At 39.4% G+C, this 15,066-nt stretch overlaps 1 protein-coding gene across 1 annotated transcript in view; it reads left to right on the plus strand.

Moving 5' to 3' along the window:
* The window catches only part of LOC126295388 (zinc finger protein 658B-like), a 245,525-nt gene that overhangs the window by 60,639 nt on the left and 169,820 nt on the right, over positions 1 to 15,066 (plus strand). Inside the window, exon 3 of the mRNA XM_049987869.1 lies at positions 12,913 to 12,972. Within this exon, the coding sequence (XP_049843826.1) occupies positions 12,913 to 12,972 (60 nt within the window). The remainder of the gene's footprint in view (positions 1 to 12,912; positions 12,973 to 15,066) is intronic.

Consider the following 15,066-nt stretch of genomic DNA (forward strand, 5'->3'; position numbering starts at 1 on the left):
CACCTTTCTGCTTTCCCTTCTTTGCTTAGAACTGGGTTTCCATCTGAGCTCCTGATATTCATGCAAGTGGTTCTCTTTTCTCCAAAGGTCTCTTTAATTTTCCTGTAGGCAGTATCTATCTTACCCCTAGTGAGATAAGCCTCTACATCCTTACATTTGTCCTCTAGCCATCCCTGCTTAGTCATTTTGCACTTCCTGTCGATCTCATTTTTGAGGCGTTTGTATTCTTTTTGCCTGCTTCATTTACTGCATTTTTATATTTTCTCCTTTCATCAATTAAATTCAATATTTCTTCTGTTATCCAAGGATTTCTACTAGCCCTCGTCTTTTTACCTACTTGATCCTCTGCTTCCTTCACTACTTCATCCCCCGGAGCTTCTTCTACTGTATTTCTTTCCCCCCATTCTTGTCACTTGTTCCCTTATGCTCTCCCTGAAACTCTGTACAACCTCTGGTTTAGTTAGTTTATCAAGGTCCCATCTCCTTAAATTCCCACTTTTTTGCAGTTTCTTAAGTTTTAATCTACAGTTCATAACCACTGTATGCCACCAGTTATCTTCTCCCCCAAATAACAAAAACTGTTGACTTTCTCAACCACTTTGCCATCTACCGTTCAGTCACACTCAGTGTTTAGTGTCTTGGTCTTCTTATACACAATCTTTAGTGTGACCTTTTCTGCTGTTTCAGCTAGATTTTTAGTGCCATCTTTGCCTCTTGTTCTTTTTCATTTAAGAGTGCCATGTCATCTGCAAATGCCAGGCAGTCCACTGTTGCATTATGTTTGACCTTGTACCATATTTTCACACCTTTGTTCTTCATGTTGCTATGTAGTTGTCTCCACTGTCTCACTACTTCGTCTGAAACCAGGTTAAATAAAATTGATGACAGTCCCCTTTCCACACACCTTTTTTTATTTTGAAACTGTCTGACATTGTACTGTGATGCCTTTTCCTGGCAGTAGAGATGCAAACGTTTCCTTTATTATTGCACGTGTTGTAGCATCTAGTCCTCCATCTTTTAATTCATCAAGTAGAGTACTTCTGTCAACTGAATTGTAGGCCTTTCGTAAGTCTACAAATGTTGCTGTTGTCTTTTTTTCCTTTCGTTTGTCTGTGTTCTCTTATCCTTTTTCTTCCAAATATCTGTTATGTACAGTTCCTCCCTTTTTAAAACCACACTGGTACTCTCCTGTTGTTGGCCTAGTAGCTCTTCTACGATGTTTAAGAGAGAGATGCCCCTGTAGTTATTCAGTACTTTCTTGTGTAGTGGTATTATAATGGCTTCTTTCCCGTCTATGGGTATTTTCATATTTCTCCATTCTCTTGGCTTCATTATTATGATCATGAAAAGAAAAGTCAGCTGGCTCCACATACGTAGTTGCAAGCTTTTTTTTCTAAAATGGCCAATATTGCCACTATAACATTAGAAGATGGATATATCATTACTACCGATAGTTACAAAAATGACTTTTTACTACAGATTTTTGAAAAAGTCCATAAAAAAAATCCATCATAACGCATCATCATACACTGCAAAAATGATAGCTTACTATCTGGATGTCCTAAAGGACTCCACCATACAGATCTGACCTAACACCTTGTGATTTCTTTTCATCCCAAAAAATTAAAGATACAATGCATGACCCACTTTGTCATAAAATGAAGTAGCAGAATATTATAAAAACCTGGGTTGTCAAGTGCCTCAGGAAAAGTGGCATCATTGCTTTTCAGACTGGTTTCTTTGAATGCAAAAATGTGTTGATATTGAAGGGGAATATTCCAAAAGCAATAAAATAATTTAACTTTTTTGAAGACAAATTGTTGTTTGGTTTTCTAAGAAAGTTGAATATTGCTCTCATATTGTTGGTCACTCTTCAGAAACCGCAATGTTCAGTAGTATACTGATAAAGGGGCCAATCACATTCGTACCAGACACAGACACTGCCAGTACAGTAATGGAACAGGCTCACAACCAGTTCATACTTGACATCTTACTGCTTAATATTGCAAAAACTCGCATTATGAAATTGCAAAGAAATAAAAATGACTTAGAGGTTCCAGAAATAAAGATCAGTGCGCGCACACTGGATGGGGCTCCTTGTGTGAAGTGCCATGCTTTTCAGATGGATGATGTAGTGAGGTGGCACCAGGACGAATTTAGCTATTTGCCATCCATAGGCAGAAATAAATGCTTCTGCCCCTCATTTCGACACAAATATACCACTGAGTCACTCACACCTGTATGTAACTGAATACTGCAACTGTGTTGCTGCTGTTGCTGCTAATAAATAATAATAATAATAATAATAATAATAATAATAATAATAAGCAGAAAGGAAGGAGGAAGGGGATTTGTCGACATAAAAAACCTACATTATGGACAGGTAGACAATTTAAGAAAATTCTTTCTAGAACGAGCAGAAACTAGCAAAATACACAAGCAATCACTCATATAAATACATCGGCTACACCTCTGCAATTTCATAACCACTTCGACAACCCTTTAGATCACATAACATCAACAGATAGGAAGAAAGTAAATTGGAAAAAGAAAACACTACATGGCAAGCACCCGTATCATCTAACACAGCCACACATCGATCAAGACGCACTCAACACATGGCTAAGAAAAGGCTGTATATACAGTGGACCAAAGGATTCCTGATTGCAATACAGGATCAAACAATAAACACCAGATATTTCAGCAAGGATATTATTAAAGATCGCAATACCACAACATATAAATGCAGACTTTGCAAACAACAAATAGAAACAGTAGATCACATCACAAGCAGATGTACAATACTAGTAAATACAGAATACCCCAGAAGACATGACAATGTAGCAAAAATTATACATCAACTACTTGCCATACAACATAAACTAATAAAACAACATGTTCCCACATACAAGTATGCACCACAAAATGTACTGGAGAATGGTGAATACAAATTATACTGGAGCAGAACCATTATAAGATATAAAACACCACCACATAACAAACCTGACATCATACTCACCAATAAAAAGAAGAAATTAACACAACTAATCGAAATATCCATATTAAATACAACAAATATACAGAAGAAAACAGGAGAAAAAATTGAAAAATACATCCAACTGCCTGAGGAAGTTAAGGACATTTGGCATCAGGATAAAGTTGACATTATACCAATTCTACTATCAACTACAGGAGTCCTACCACACAATATCCACCAGTACATAAACGCAGTACAGCTACATCCAAACTTATATATACAACTACAGAAATCTGTAATTATTGATACATGTTCAATTACCCGAAAGTTCCTAAATGCAATGTAACATATACCGTACAGTTAAAAGGAAGTCACGCTTGATCAAGGTCCACGTCACTTTCCATTTTTAACCAGACCTAAGGTCTGAGAAAGGAAAGATGATAATAATAATAAGTGTGTGCATATTGAGTTTACTCCACTAAAGAAGGCCAAAACTTTTTACAGCATGCTTTATAGAAATTCCAATGATCAAATCTTTATAGTCTAGTGCTGTGTGCTGTAGAATTCGTAGAGAGGATGACAGGACTGTTGACTCAATCTTGTGACATCGATAAGCGCAGTAACTGTGGAGTCTTTTGAAGAGTGAGAAAGAACACTAGGCTGAGCAATTTTTTGCAGCGGTTGACAAAAATATTGGGAGGGCAATCTCCAAATTAGGAAAAAATTCTGGTTTTCAAGCACCACTCTGTGTAAAGTACTTTGTGTTGTTGCAGTTTTCTAGCACACTTCAATAGTATAGTATTGTCTTGCCCAGGAAAATTTTTTATGAACGCAAATTTGCTGTAAAACTCTTAATGATTTTTTTCTTTTCTGCAGTAGGGTATTTGACTGTTTTATGGAAATGGCCTTAAATGATTAATTTTGTCACTTTGTGATCCTAACATGCTTTCTTTCCTTTTGAATTTCAGTATTCTTTTATAAAAAATAATTTGGGAGTCTGCTAAAATGTTTCATTCATCATGTGATGTCAGTGATGTCACTGCTCGCTGCTCCTATTGTCATAATGCTAATTCGCAGAGGTGTCTTGTTTTGGAATTAACGTTTCGGAAAATGGGTTACAGGTGGTGTGTTGTACCATACTGTACAAATTTGAGGGGGCATCAAATATAAATGGGATTTTATTTTTTATTTAAATTCTTTTATTGAAAAAATTATAATTTCTGTTTCCACATAACCTCCTGCTTTGGAAATGCATTTGTCCCAGCTTACGGGCAGCGTTTTGATGCCCTCATCATAGAAAGAACTGGGTTGTGTCACCAGCCAGATGCACACGAAGTCTTCCACACTCTCGTCATCTTCAAATCGTCGCCCTCCTAGAGCTTCTTTAAGCTGTCCGAATAAATGTAAATCACAGGGCGATAAGCCCGGGCTGTAAGGAGGGTGATCGAGTGTAGTCCAGTGCATTTTCTGTAGCTTGGAGGCAGTTAGACCTGCAGTGTGGTGTCGTGCATTGTCGTGGAGGAAGATGACCTGTCGAATCGATTGGTCTCGTCTTTTGGGAACTCTCACCTTGTTCAACTGTTCGCAGTAGTAAGCAGCATTGATTGTGCGTCACTCTTACAAAAAATCATTCAGCAAAATGCCTCGCTCATCAAAAAAATGGTTGAAAGAACCTTGCCAGCTGACAGTCGAGTCTAGGCTTTCGCTGGTGCTGCCTCCCCTTTCTTCCACCACTCCTTAATCATTTGTTTGGATTCTAAAGTGTAGTGGTGAACCCGTGTTTCATCACAGGTGATGATCTGACTCAAAAATGCATCACCTTCTTCTGAAAACCTTGCTGTAAGCCCTGACAAACCCCCAAACGTCTCAACTTCAGATTTGCAGTCAAAGGTTTAGGGACCCATCTGGAACACAGTTTACGTAGGTTGTTTGTAATGATTGCTTGACAGCTCCTATAACTGATTCCAACTTTTTGTGTAATTTCTGATACTCTCGCCCTTCAATTGTCCAATAATGTCTTTAACTGCACGAATGTTCTTGTCTCTAATGCTGGTCCTACGACGATGATCGTGTTGCTGATTTTACACATGTTTCTGTCCTTTCTTGACCGTTTTATGCCAGGCAAACTCACACATCGTTGATAATGTTTTATCACCGAACTGTGCAGTCAGTCTTTAGCAAATTTCTGCCACTGTAACTCCTTCACGAGCAAGAAATTTGATAATTATACATTGCGCTATGGAGGAGTGCACCTGTTACTCAGACAGTGTGAGCATTACTGACAAAATGGTGGGAAATATCTTAACAGCACACTCTCCTCACTTCTAATGGCCTTGCCTAAGCACAGCAGAAGTGCGGGGCCAGTCCAACCAACTGTTGATGTCCAGGAACAAAAATCCTGTTTATATTTGATCTCCCCTCATACATCTACAAAAACTCCTGAAAAGATGTTATTGAGTCTTCCAGAGAATAAGGAAATGTGTAAAATGTGGTTGTGCTATACTGGCAAATTGCTGCCTCGTCGACGCCCAAGCTCACTAATTTAATTATAAATGCATTGCACTGTAAAGTTAATGTTAACTTATCTCTGAGATAAGCTCTCCCACTGTTACAACGAAGGAAAGTGTCGTTCAACAAAATGAAACACTTAGTGAAAATTGTCTTTCTCTCAACTTCATCTCAATTATTCAGTAGCTTATTTGTTAGAATGGTAAACTGTCAAATTTTATGTATATAATGATGTCTGTAGATTGCTGATTCAAATCAAACCTGAAAGAACATTTTATCCTATTTGTAAAATGACTTGACAGTTCTCTTACATGAAAACCAAAACCAAATCACAATTAAAAAACATAATACTATTGTGTCTTCTTTGCTATTTATATGCATTTCCATTTGCTGTCACTGTTAACACAAGTCACGTTAAAAATATGATGTCCAGTTAATGTGACCATACACTTTTCACTTTATTAGAATGAATGTTTTTATCTTTGTGCCAGCTAGGATCCTTGTTGTTTAAACTTTTGCTGTTTCATCATCTTATGTAAGGAGAAGTAGGTCTGCCTCATATGTTATCATTCTTTTACACTCAGAGACATCAAAGCTGTTACGTTTGTGTCACCTGCATGTTGTACATGCTTTATGTCTTCCCGCATAACCTCATCGTCCTACACCTTGTTGTACTGTGGGTGTACAGTGATATCTTCACTACTAGCAATGTTTTCCAAAACAGTGAATTGTTGGTTCGCAAAGTAAATACACTTATCCTCTGCAGTCAGTTTCTCAGACTAAGACTAATGTGAAGCTATGTATGATACAGCCCATAATCAGAACAACTGATACAGTTAGTTCTTGCTAATGCTATTTTTATATTCCATGTAAAACTTCAAAAATATGTGACCCTTACTGGCCACCAAACTCCCCAGGCATGAACATTATTGAGAATATTTGGGATGCCTTCCAATGTGCTGTTCAGAAGAGATCTCCATCCCCTCGTACTCATACAGATTTATGGACAACCCTGCAGGATTCACGATGTCAGTTCCCTCCACCACCATGTCAGACATTAGTCTAGTCCATGCCACGCCATGTTGCGGCACTTCTGGATGCTCGTGGAAGCCCTGTACAATATTAGACAGGTGTACCAGTTTCTTTGGCTCTTCAGTATACTGTTGTGAGTTAAGGGAGCGAACAGTACATGGAATGTACACAGCAAGAGGGTTGATTTGCTTAATTCTATCTTGGAGCCCAGAGTAAGTACCAGTCATACTGCTTGGATTGTCATATGACTGACCCCTTCATAACCAAATGTCCAAATCATATTTACTTAATAAGTTCATTAGTGAACCAGCTGATTCTTCTGATCTGCATTCTGAATTTGAGACAAAAGAGATAAATCTTTCAACAGGAAATCCATCTGTTCATAAATACCTTCTAACAAAAGACAGCTTCTCCATATGTGTAATATCAGGAGTGGATTGTTATGTGGTGCAAAAATATTTAGATTTTTTCACTTCATGTATCATATACTCCAACACCTTTTGTGTTAGATATTGATGTATAAAGGGAAATATATGATGTTTTCCCTTTTCCTCTGTTTCCACAGAGTACTAGAAAAGGATTGAAGCTTGCTATTAGCTGTAGTGCTATCTTGAAAATTTCCGGATATGTTCATCCAAACCCATATTTGGGACACCTGTCTTGTATGGAAAGGTTTTTGGCCACAGCAACAATCCGTATTGACATATCCCTCCAATATTTCACTTCCGCCTCAAGCTAAGATTTTAGTTTCTTATCTATTGTCCTTGTGTTAACCAAAATTACCTATGTTCAGCAAATTTTCATGGGTGTTAATCAGGATTGAGCATTTTTCCAGTCATTAAATCTCTCATGAGGTTTTGCAAACTGTGATGTTCCATTAAACGATAAACATGGGACGCAAAATACGCTGCTTTTTATTGCTTCTTGCCATTCTTGTTTCAAGACTTGTGAAAAAATGTAAAGGCCTATGAGCAACCCCATTGAAATCCACTGGCTCTTAAAATCTGCTGCCTTAAGCAACTGCCTATTCTGCCAACTCTGCCTTTTTTATTCTTGGAAATCTCTCTCCCTGTGTTGGCGTACAGTTAATCCTGGTCTGTGGCATAATCTTGTGGGTCATTGCGAGTAAGGTGGAATAAGTGTTCATTCTACAGAAGTGTGCAACAAGAATATTGCTTAAAGTTGACAACTAGAAATCTTGCAGAGCTCCCATCAGGGACCTAGGGATTTTTACATTTATATGCCAGTACACTTACTCCTTAGTGGTATTTGTGGTTAATAGCAAGCATAGATTTAGGATGAACTCAGCAATTCACAACCACAGCACTAGAAGTATAAATAATTTCCATACAGAGTATGAGTTACTGTGTAAGCTTCAAAATGGAGTCTTATATTCTGGGGTAAAAGTCTATAACAGGCTGTCATTGGACCCTCGGGTGAGAAACTGAACATCCCCATGTATTCAAAACAAAGTAAAAATGGTTCAAATGGCTCTAAGCACTATGGGACTCAACATAGGAGGTCATCAGTCCCCTAGACTTACAACTGCTTAAACCTAACTAAATTAAGGACATCACACACATCCATGCCCGAAGCAGGATTTGAACAAAGTAAAAGAGTACCTAGTTAGCAACTCCCACAATTTCCAGAAAACTGAGACTAGGAAATGTTAATTCTGTGTATCTAATATTTATGTCAGATAGATCTTGACTTTCCCAATATACAGACACTGACTAGGATATTTGTAATGTTGAAGTGCTTTGTTTGAAGTGTTAGATAATAACAGCAGCTGAGCAGCATAGAAGAAAGAGCAGTAGCCTTTTCCAAGGCAGCTGTTTTCCTCCTGACATGAAGCAATATGTAAGTAATTAATATACTGGTAATCATCAGTTTGAGTCAGTTTGCAATACTCATAATTTGTTGTCAGTACGCTCTACAGACATAGATAGCAGTCGTTGCTTCTGGGTGTTAATGTACAAGGGGTGATCAAGAAGTTTCTGATCATTGCTATAGCGTATATCCAACACAGCACAACTTCAATGTGGGAGTATAAGCATTGACATAAAAGCAATGCTTTCGTGTGGCATTTGTGTCTCCATGACGTGCTTGCAGTTGATGTGGAAACACGAACTGTAGCGACATTATTACATCCATACAGGACCAATGTACTGTTATTCTTTTCTCAGTTGCCAAAGGACAGACACCCGTAAATATCCATCAGCCAATAAAGAATGGGTGTGGGCAGCATGTCTGTCGTAAAATACCACAGTGGAATGGTCTGCGGCAAGGGATGCTTCTGCTTCATAATAACCCACTTCCCCATATCACAAATGTTGTAACGCAGAAGTTATGCCAACTGAGCAGGCCGCTCAGTGTCTTCCTTTAATTCAACCTGTCAGGGATCTCAAACACCGGAACAGTGCTCAAGAATGGACCATACTAGTGTTCTGTGAGCTGTCTCCTTTCCAGATGAACCACCCTGTCCTAAAATCCTCCCAATAAACTAGAGCCATCCATTTGCGTTCCCTGCTGTAGTCCTTACATGCACATTCTATTTCATATCATGTTGCAACATTATGCCTAGATACTGAATCGACATGATTGTGTCGCACTCCTTGTGCTGTATTTGAGCATTAAGCAAAGTTATTTGCATTAGGTAATCTTTTTTTTCCCTTATAACAATTCTGTCCAAGTCAGCTTATATCCTCCTCCTGTCATCGAAATGATGAACTGTTCAGTACACCTTTTGCCATCAGCAAACTGATCATTTATGTACGTAGAGATTTAGAGCTGTCATACTATCCTTCCCTTGGGTGGTCCTGACGGCACTCTTGTCTCTGATGAACACTCGCTGTGAATGTATCATACTAGGTCTGTTGCTTAAGAAGTCTTTGAGCCATTCATTTATCTGCCAACCCATTCTATATCTTCATACTTTCAATGACAGCCTGTAGTGGGGCACTGTGTCATGTGCTTTTCAGAAATCAAGAAATATGGACTAATGTAACATGGTGTGCATATGAATGAATAAATAATAAATGAATGTTTACTTATGAATTTTCTGTGATTGGTCTCACCCTCAATTTTAAAAAGACACAACATATTCAGTTCTGCACATCCAGAGGTGATACGGCAGTAATAATGGTAACATATGTTGAGGAAGTGATGGAGCGAGAACTCCAAAATTCTTAGGCGTTCATATTAATTAGAATTTAAACTGGGGATATCACATTTTGGAACTTCTAAAACATCTTAGTTCAGCCACATGTGCACTTAGAATCATTGCAAATATACAGGGAGAGACAAATCAAAATATTTTGCATATACTCCATATGCATATACTCCATGTGTCATACGGAGTAATGTTCTTCGGTAACTCATCTGGAAGAAAGTAAGTCTTCATTTCAGAAACACGTGCTGTAAGAATAATGCATGGTGCTGACTCTGTCATCTTGTGGACACCTGTTCAAGGAGTTGGGTACTCTGGCTATTGCAACACAGAATATTATTCCCACATGAAGTCTGTTATAAATAATCCACTACAGTTCAAAAGAGACAATGATGTAAATAATTAACTACCAGAAGAAAAAAGACTAGTTACTTCACATTAAGGAAAAAAATTATTAATGTTTAGCATGTAGCCATATTTAAAAATTAATTTGTGATGTGAATGTAAAATAATTTGTTCTATGTCATGCAAATGATCCATGGGCATGAAACAAACTAATTAACTGTGCGAAATTTCTCGATGTCTTTACTTCACTGAAGAGCCAAAGAAACTGGTACACCTGCCTAATATCACGTAGGGCCCTTACAAGCATGCAGAAATGCCGCATTGTGACATGGCATGGACTCGATTAATGTCTGAAGTAACGCTGGAGGGAATTGACATCATGAATCCTGCAGAGCTGTCCATAAATCTGTAAGAGTATGAAGGGGCGGAGATCTCTTCTGTACAGCACCTTGCAAGGCATCCGAGATATGCCCGATAATGTCCATGTCTGGGAAGTTTAGTGATCAGCAGAAGAGTTTAAGCCCAGAATAGAGTTTCTGGAGCCAGTCTGTAGCAATTCTGGATGTGTGGGGTGTTGCATTGTCCTGCTGTAATTGCCCAATTCTCATGGAATGCACAATGGACATGAATAGATGCAGGTGATCAGACAGAATGCTTATGTACATGTCACCAGTCAGTCATCTCTAGACCTATCACAGGTCTATATCACTCCAACTGCACATTACAGAGCCTCCACCAGCTTGAACAGTTCCCTGCTCACATGCAAGGTCAATGGATTCATGTCATTGTCTCCATACCCATAGACGTCCTTTCACTCATCTGACCAGGCAACATATTTCCAGTCATCAACAGTCTAATGTTAGCATTGACGGGCCCAGGCAAGGTGTAAAGCTTCGTGGTGTGCAGTCATCAAGGGTACATTAGTGGGCCTTCTGCTCCGAAAGCCCATATTGGTGATGTTTTGTTGAATGCTTCACATGCTGACACGTTGATGGCCCAGCATTGAAATCTGCAGCAATTTGCAGAAAGGTTTCAGTTCTGTCACATTGAATGATTCTCTTCAGTTGTTGTTGGTCCCAGCTTTTTCCAGCCACAGCAGTGTCAGAAATCTGATGTTTTACTGGATTCTTGATATTGACGATATGCTGGTGAAGCGGTTGTACAGGAAAATCCCCACTTCATTGCTACCTTGGAGATGTTGTGTCCCATCACTCGTGCGCCAACTATAACACTGTGTTCAAACTCACTTAAATCTTAATAATCTGCCATTGTAGCAGCAGTAACAGACTTAACAACTACACGAGATGCGTTGCCAACTACAACGCCATATTCTGCCTGTTTATGTGTGTCTGTATTTGAACACGCATGCATATACCAGTTTCTTTGGCACTTCAGTGTATAATGTGACATCTCCATTACTATCAAAATGTTCTTAGATGCACAGAAATAAAGATCCTATGTTGAACTAACTATTGTAGTGTTGTCAACATGTATATAATTTTGTAAGGACAGAAACATTATATTAGCAGATAAATGTTGCTTATCTTGTGATGGGTGTCTTGTTGCCTAAGGTGGTGGTTGTTGTTTATGCTTTCCAGTTAACAGGTCCAAGGTTTTTTGTTTGAGTAAAAGCTGCTGCAATATTGTTCCTTTTTGACCTATCAGTATCTGTTCATACATTCTTGACAGTTTTTACAACACCGCTTTTTAAATAAATTCATTGTGCAATATTTCAGCACAACGCAAAGAAAGTGATAGGTACATTCACAAATATTGACAATGACTGAAGCCTCGTGTAAGGTTCAAATGGCTCTGAGCACTATGAGACCTAACTTCTGAGGTCATCAGTCCCCTAGAACTCAGAACTACTTAAGCCTAACTAACGTAAGGACGTCACACACATCCATGCCCAAGGCAGGATTCGAACCTGCGGCCGTAGCAATGACTGAAACTATTATGCTGTGTTTGGTGCCTAAAATTTATATAAGTATTATGTACATAGCGTCCAGATTCTTGTAGAACAGGATGTAGTTCAAATGAATTTGATTATGACTTTCTTAATTGGAGTTACTTGTCAGGTATAATTTACATAATGTTTCTTGAAAATAATTATTTATACTGTATGAAGATTTATGTGCTTAATAATTAATAATGGAGGGTGCGCGTTTTGACAGTATAAAAACTTATCAGATTCCTGCCATTGTTGCATGCATACGACAGAAATGATGAACAAGAAGCAATTGTAAACTGTAGTCTGCTAATGTTTCAGCCCATTTAAATGGCGGCAGGCCCTGACCACTGTGGCTTCAAAACAATGTACATGCAAAAGTCTGTAAGACCATCTCCCTTCTCTTTTCACCGCCGTGTTTGTAAGGAGCCTTGTCGCAGTGGTAACACCAGTTGCCGTCAGATCACTGAAGTTAAGCGCTGTCAGGCTCGGCTAGCACTTGGACGGGTCGCCGTCCACGCCTGCTGAGTGCTGTTCGCAAGCAGGGTGCTCTCAGCCCTTGCGAGTCCAGTTGAGAAGCTACGTGATTAAAAAGTAGTGGCACCAGTCGGGGAAAGTGACAGCAGGCGGGAGAACAGTGTGCTGACCACGTGCCCCTCTGCATCCACATCGGGTGACGCCTACAGGCAGAGAATGACACAGCGGCCAGTCGGTACCGTTGGGCGTCGAGCCCTGTTCGGGCGGTGTTTGTGTTTTATGTTCGTAACAAATGGTACTTCAATTATTCAAATTCCTGTTTGGGAATCTACCCACACCACTTACAGCCTGAGCTTCATTCGAGTGGGAAGTGCAAATTTCAACAATGTGCCACGCAGCTCTCATGTGTAATAATGTAAACAAACAACTAACAGGTGTTCTTTTCTGATTTTTCAGATTTTCCTCCCTGAGAGTGTGGATATGAAAACGGAAGAAGAATCCCCCAAAGATGAGGAGGTAAGTACTGGGCAGTTCGTCTCTCTAGCTTTGTGCGAAGTTTGTGTGAAAGTGTGGGTCAGTAGTGATTCTCCTTGTAACATTATACAGTAATACAGTACTCTTCCTTAGTTTAACGTTTCAGTTTTTGGAAATAGCTGCAGTGACTTCTTTGACAAACTGAGACAACTATAGACCTATGTTGCTGCTACAATCTCTTGTAGAATTTCAGGGCACATTTGATGCTCATGTGTGGTGACATGTCTGGAGACCAAAAATCTCCTCTACAGGAATGGACAGGTGTTCCACAAACAGCGATCGGTTGGAAGACCTCTCGTTCTGTTTGCGTACGAGACCTAGAAAGCAGCAGGCAATGGCGCCCAGGTTGGTGCCACGGAAGGCTTTCGATACACTTCTGCACGGCCACCTAATGAACAGAGGACGAGCCTACAGAATATCAGACCAGATATGTGATTTGATTGAAGAGATCCTAGCAAACACATGACAGCATACCATTTTGAGTGAACAGAAACTTCAGATGTAAAAGTAACTTCGGGCATGCCCCAAGAGAGTGTTATAGGAGAATTACTTATAACAATATATACATATATACATGATGAATCACCCGAAACTTGCACCACAAGTATTGTGGAAATGGAAAGTGCTGTTGTTGTGTAGTTTTCACAGAATTGACTGTTAGTCAGGGGCTCGTATTGTTGCCAGTCACCAGATTGTAAGAATACTTAGAAAATGAGTTTTTTTCTGCAGAAGTGCAGTTTTTCAAGTGGATCAATGCCTATTGACATTAACAAACTAAAAGTGGGGTAAATTAAAAAGTCAGGATGTTTGTTGCAGGGTTCTAGAGTGACTCGTTTACGACATAGGATTTTTAATGAAAAGTTTCCACACCTACACTTGTTTGTGCCTTTCAGCCTGTGTAGTTTCTAGGTACGAGTGTAGTTGCTAGGTACGATGTTGTTATGTTTGCATCCAGTGTGCTTGTGTGTTCCGTGACTTGCTAGTCAGTTAGTGTGTGATAGGCCAAATCTTGTTCAGTGACGAAGCCACATTTACCAATCATGGCCAGGTAAACTGCCGATACATGCACTAATGGTCTATTGAAAGTACCTGTTGGCTGCGTCAACTGAACGTCAGCGTCCATGGAGAGTGAATGTGTGATGTGCGATAGTGGACCATATGCTCATAGGTCATTGTTTCATAGATGGAACACTAAACGTGCACAATATCGCGGACTCCTAACAGACCATCTTTGATGGATGCTGGAAGACAATCCTCTGCAGACTACAAGAATCCTCTGGTACCAACATGATGGCTGTCCAGTCGATAGTGCACAAAGTATTGCAGCATGTCTCCACGAATTGTTTCCAAATTGTTGGACTGCACAAAGAGGACGTCTACCATGGCCAGTCCATTCCCTGCATTTGACACCTGCAGACTTTCTTTTGTGGGGAAAGCTGAAAGACGCTGTCTGCAAGAGCATACCAATGTAACGACGTATTACTGGAGCCTGCTCGGACATCTCCACTGAAATGCTAGCATGTGTACAGTAGTCGTTGCATAGCAGATTTGAAGCATGTATTGCCACTACCTGATGGTCAATTTGTACACAACCTGTGAAGGACAGTTGTCTCGTTTCTGGTCGGAATCCACTGCACTTGTGTTGTTCTTTAGTGTGGGCTGTCACAGTATTGTACAAGTCTTGTTGTAGAAACTTTTCAAAATATAATATTTCATTAACAACTGGCGCTAGAATGTTGCAATAAACACCACTGACATACTGATTTTCCCTACTTTTAGTTTGTTAATGTCAATAGCTGTTATTAGATTTAAAAAAGTGTATCTTTACACAAGAAATGCACTTTCGGAGTTTATTACAATTTGTTGATAGACTACCACCAATCCACTGTGTGAAAAACCGCAAATCAATAGCAAAATTTGTGATGCAAGTTTTACGTGATTTATCCTGTATAAATGAGCTAATAGATAATGGCAGAAATTCCTTGGGTTTGTCGCGGATGAAGCTGTTGTGTACAGAGAAGTCACCTTGCTAGGAAATTGTAGCAGAACACAGGCAGACCTGCAGAGGATCGGCAC

The sequence above is a fragment of the Schistocerca gregaria genome, chromosome 11 (genome assembly GCF_023897955.1).
Source record: "Schistocerca gregaria isolate iqSchGreg1 chromosome 11, iqSchGreg1.2, whole genome shotgun sequence".
Lineage (NCBI taxonomy): Eukaryota > Metazoa > Arthropoda > Insecta > Orthoptera > Acrididae > Schistocerca > Schistocerca gregaria.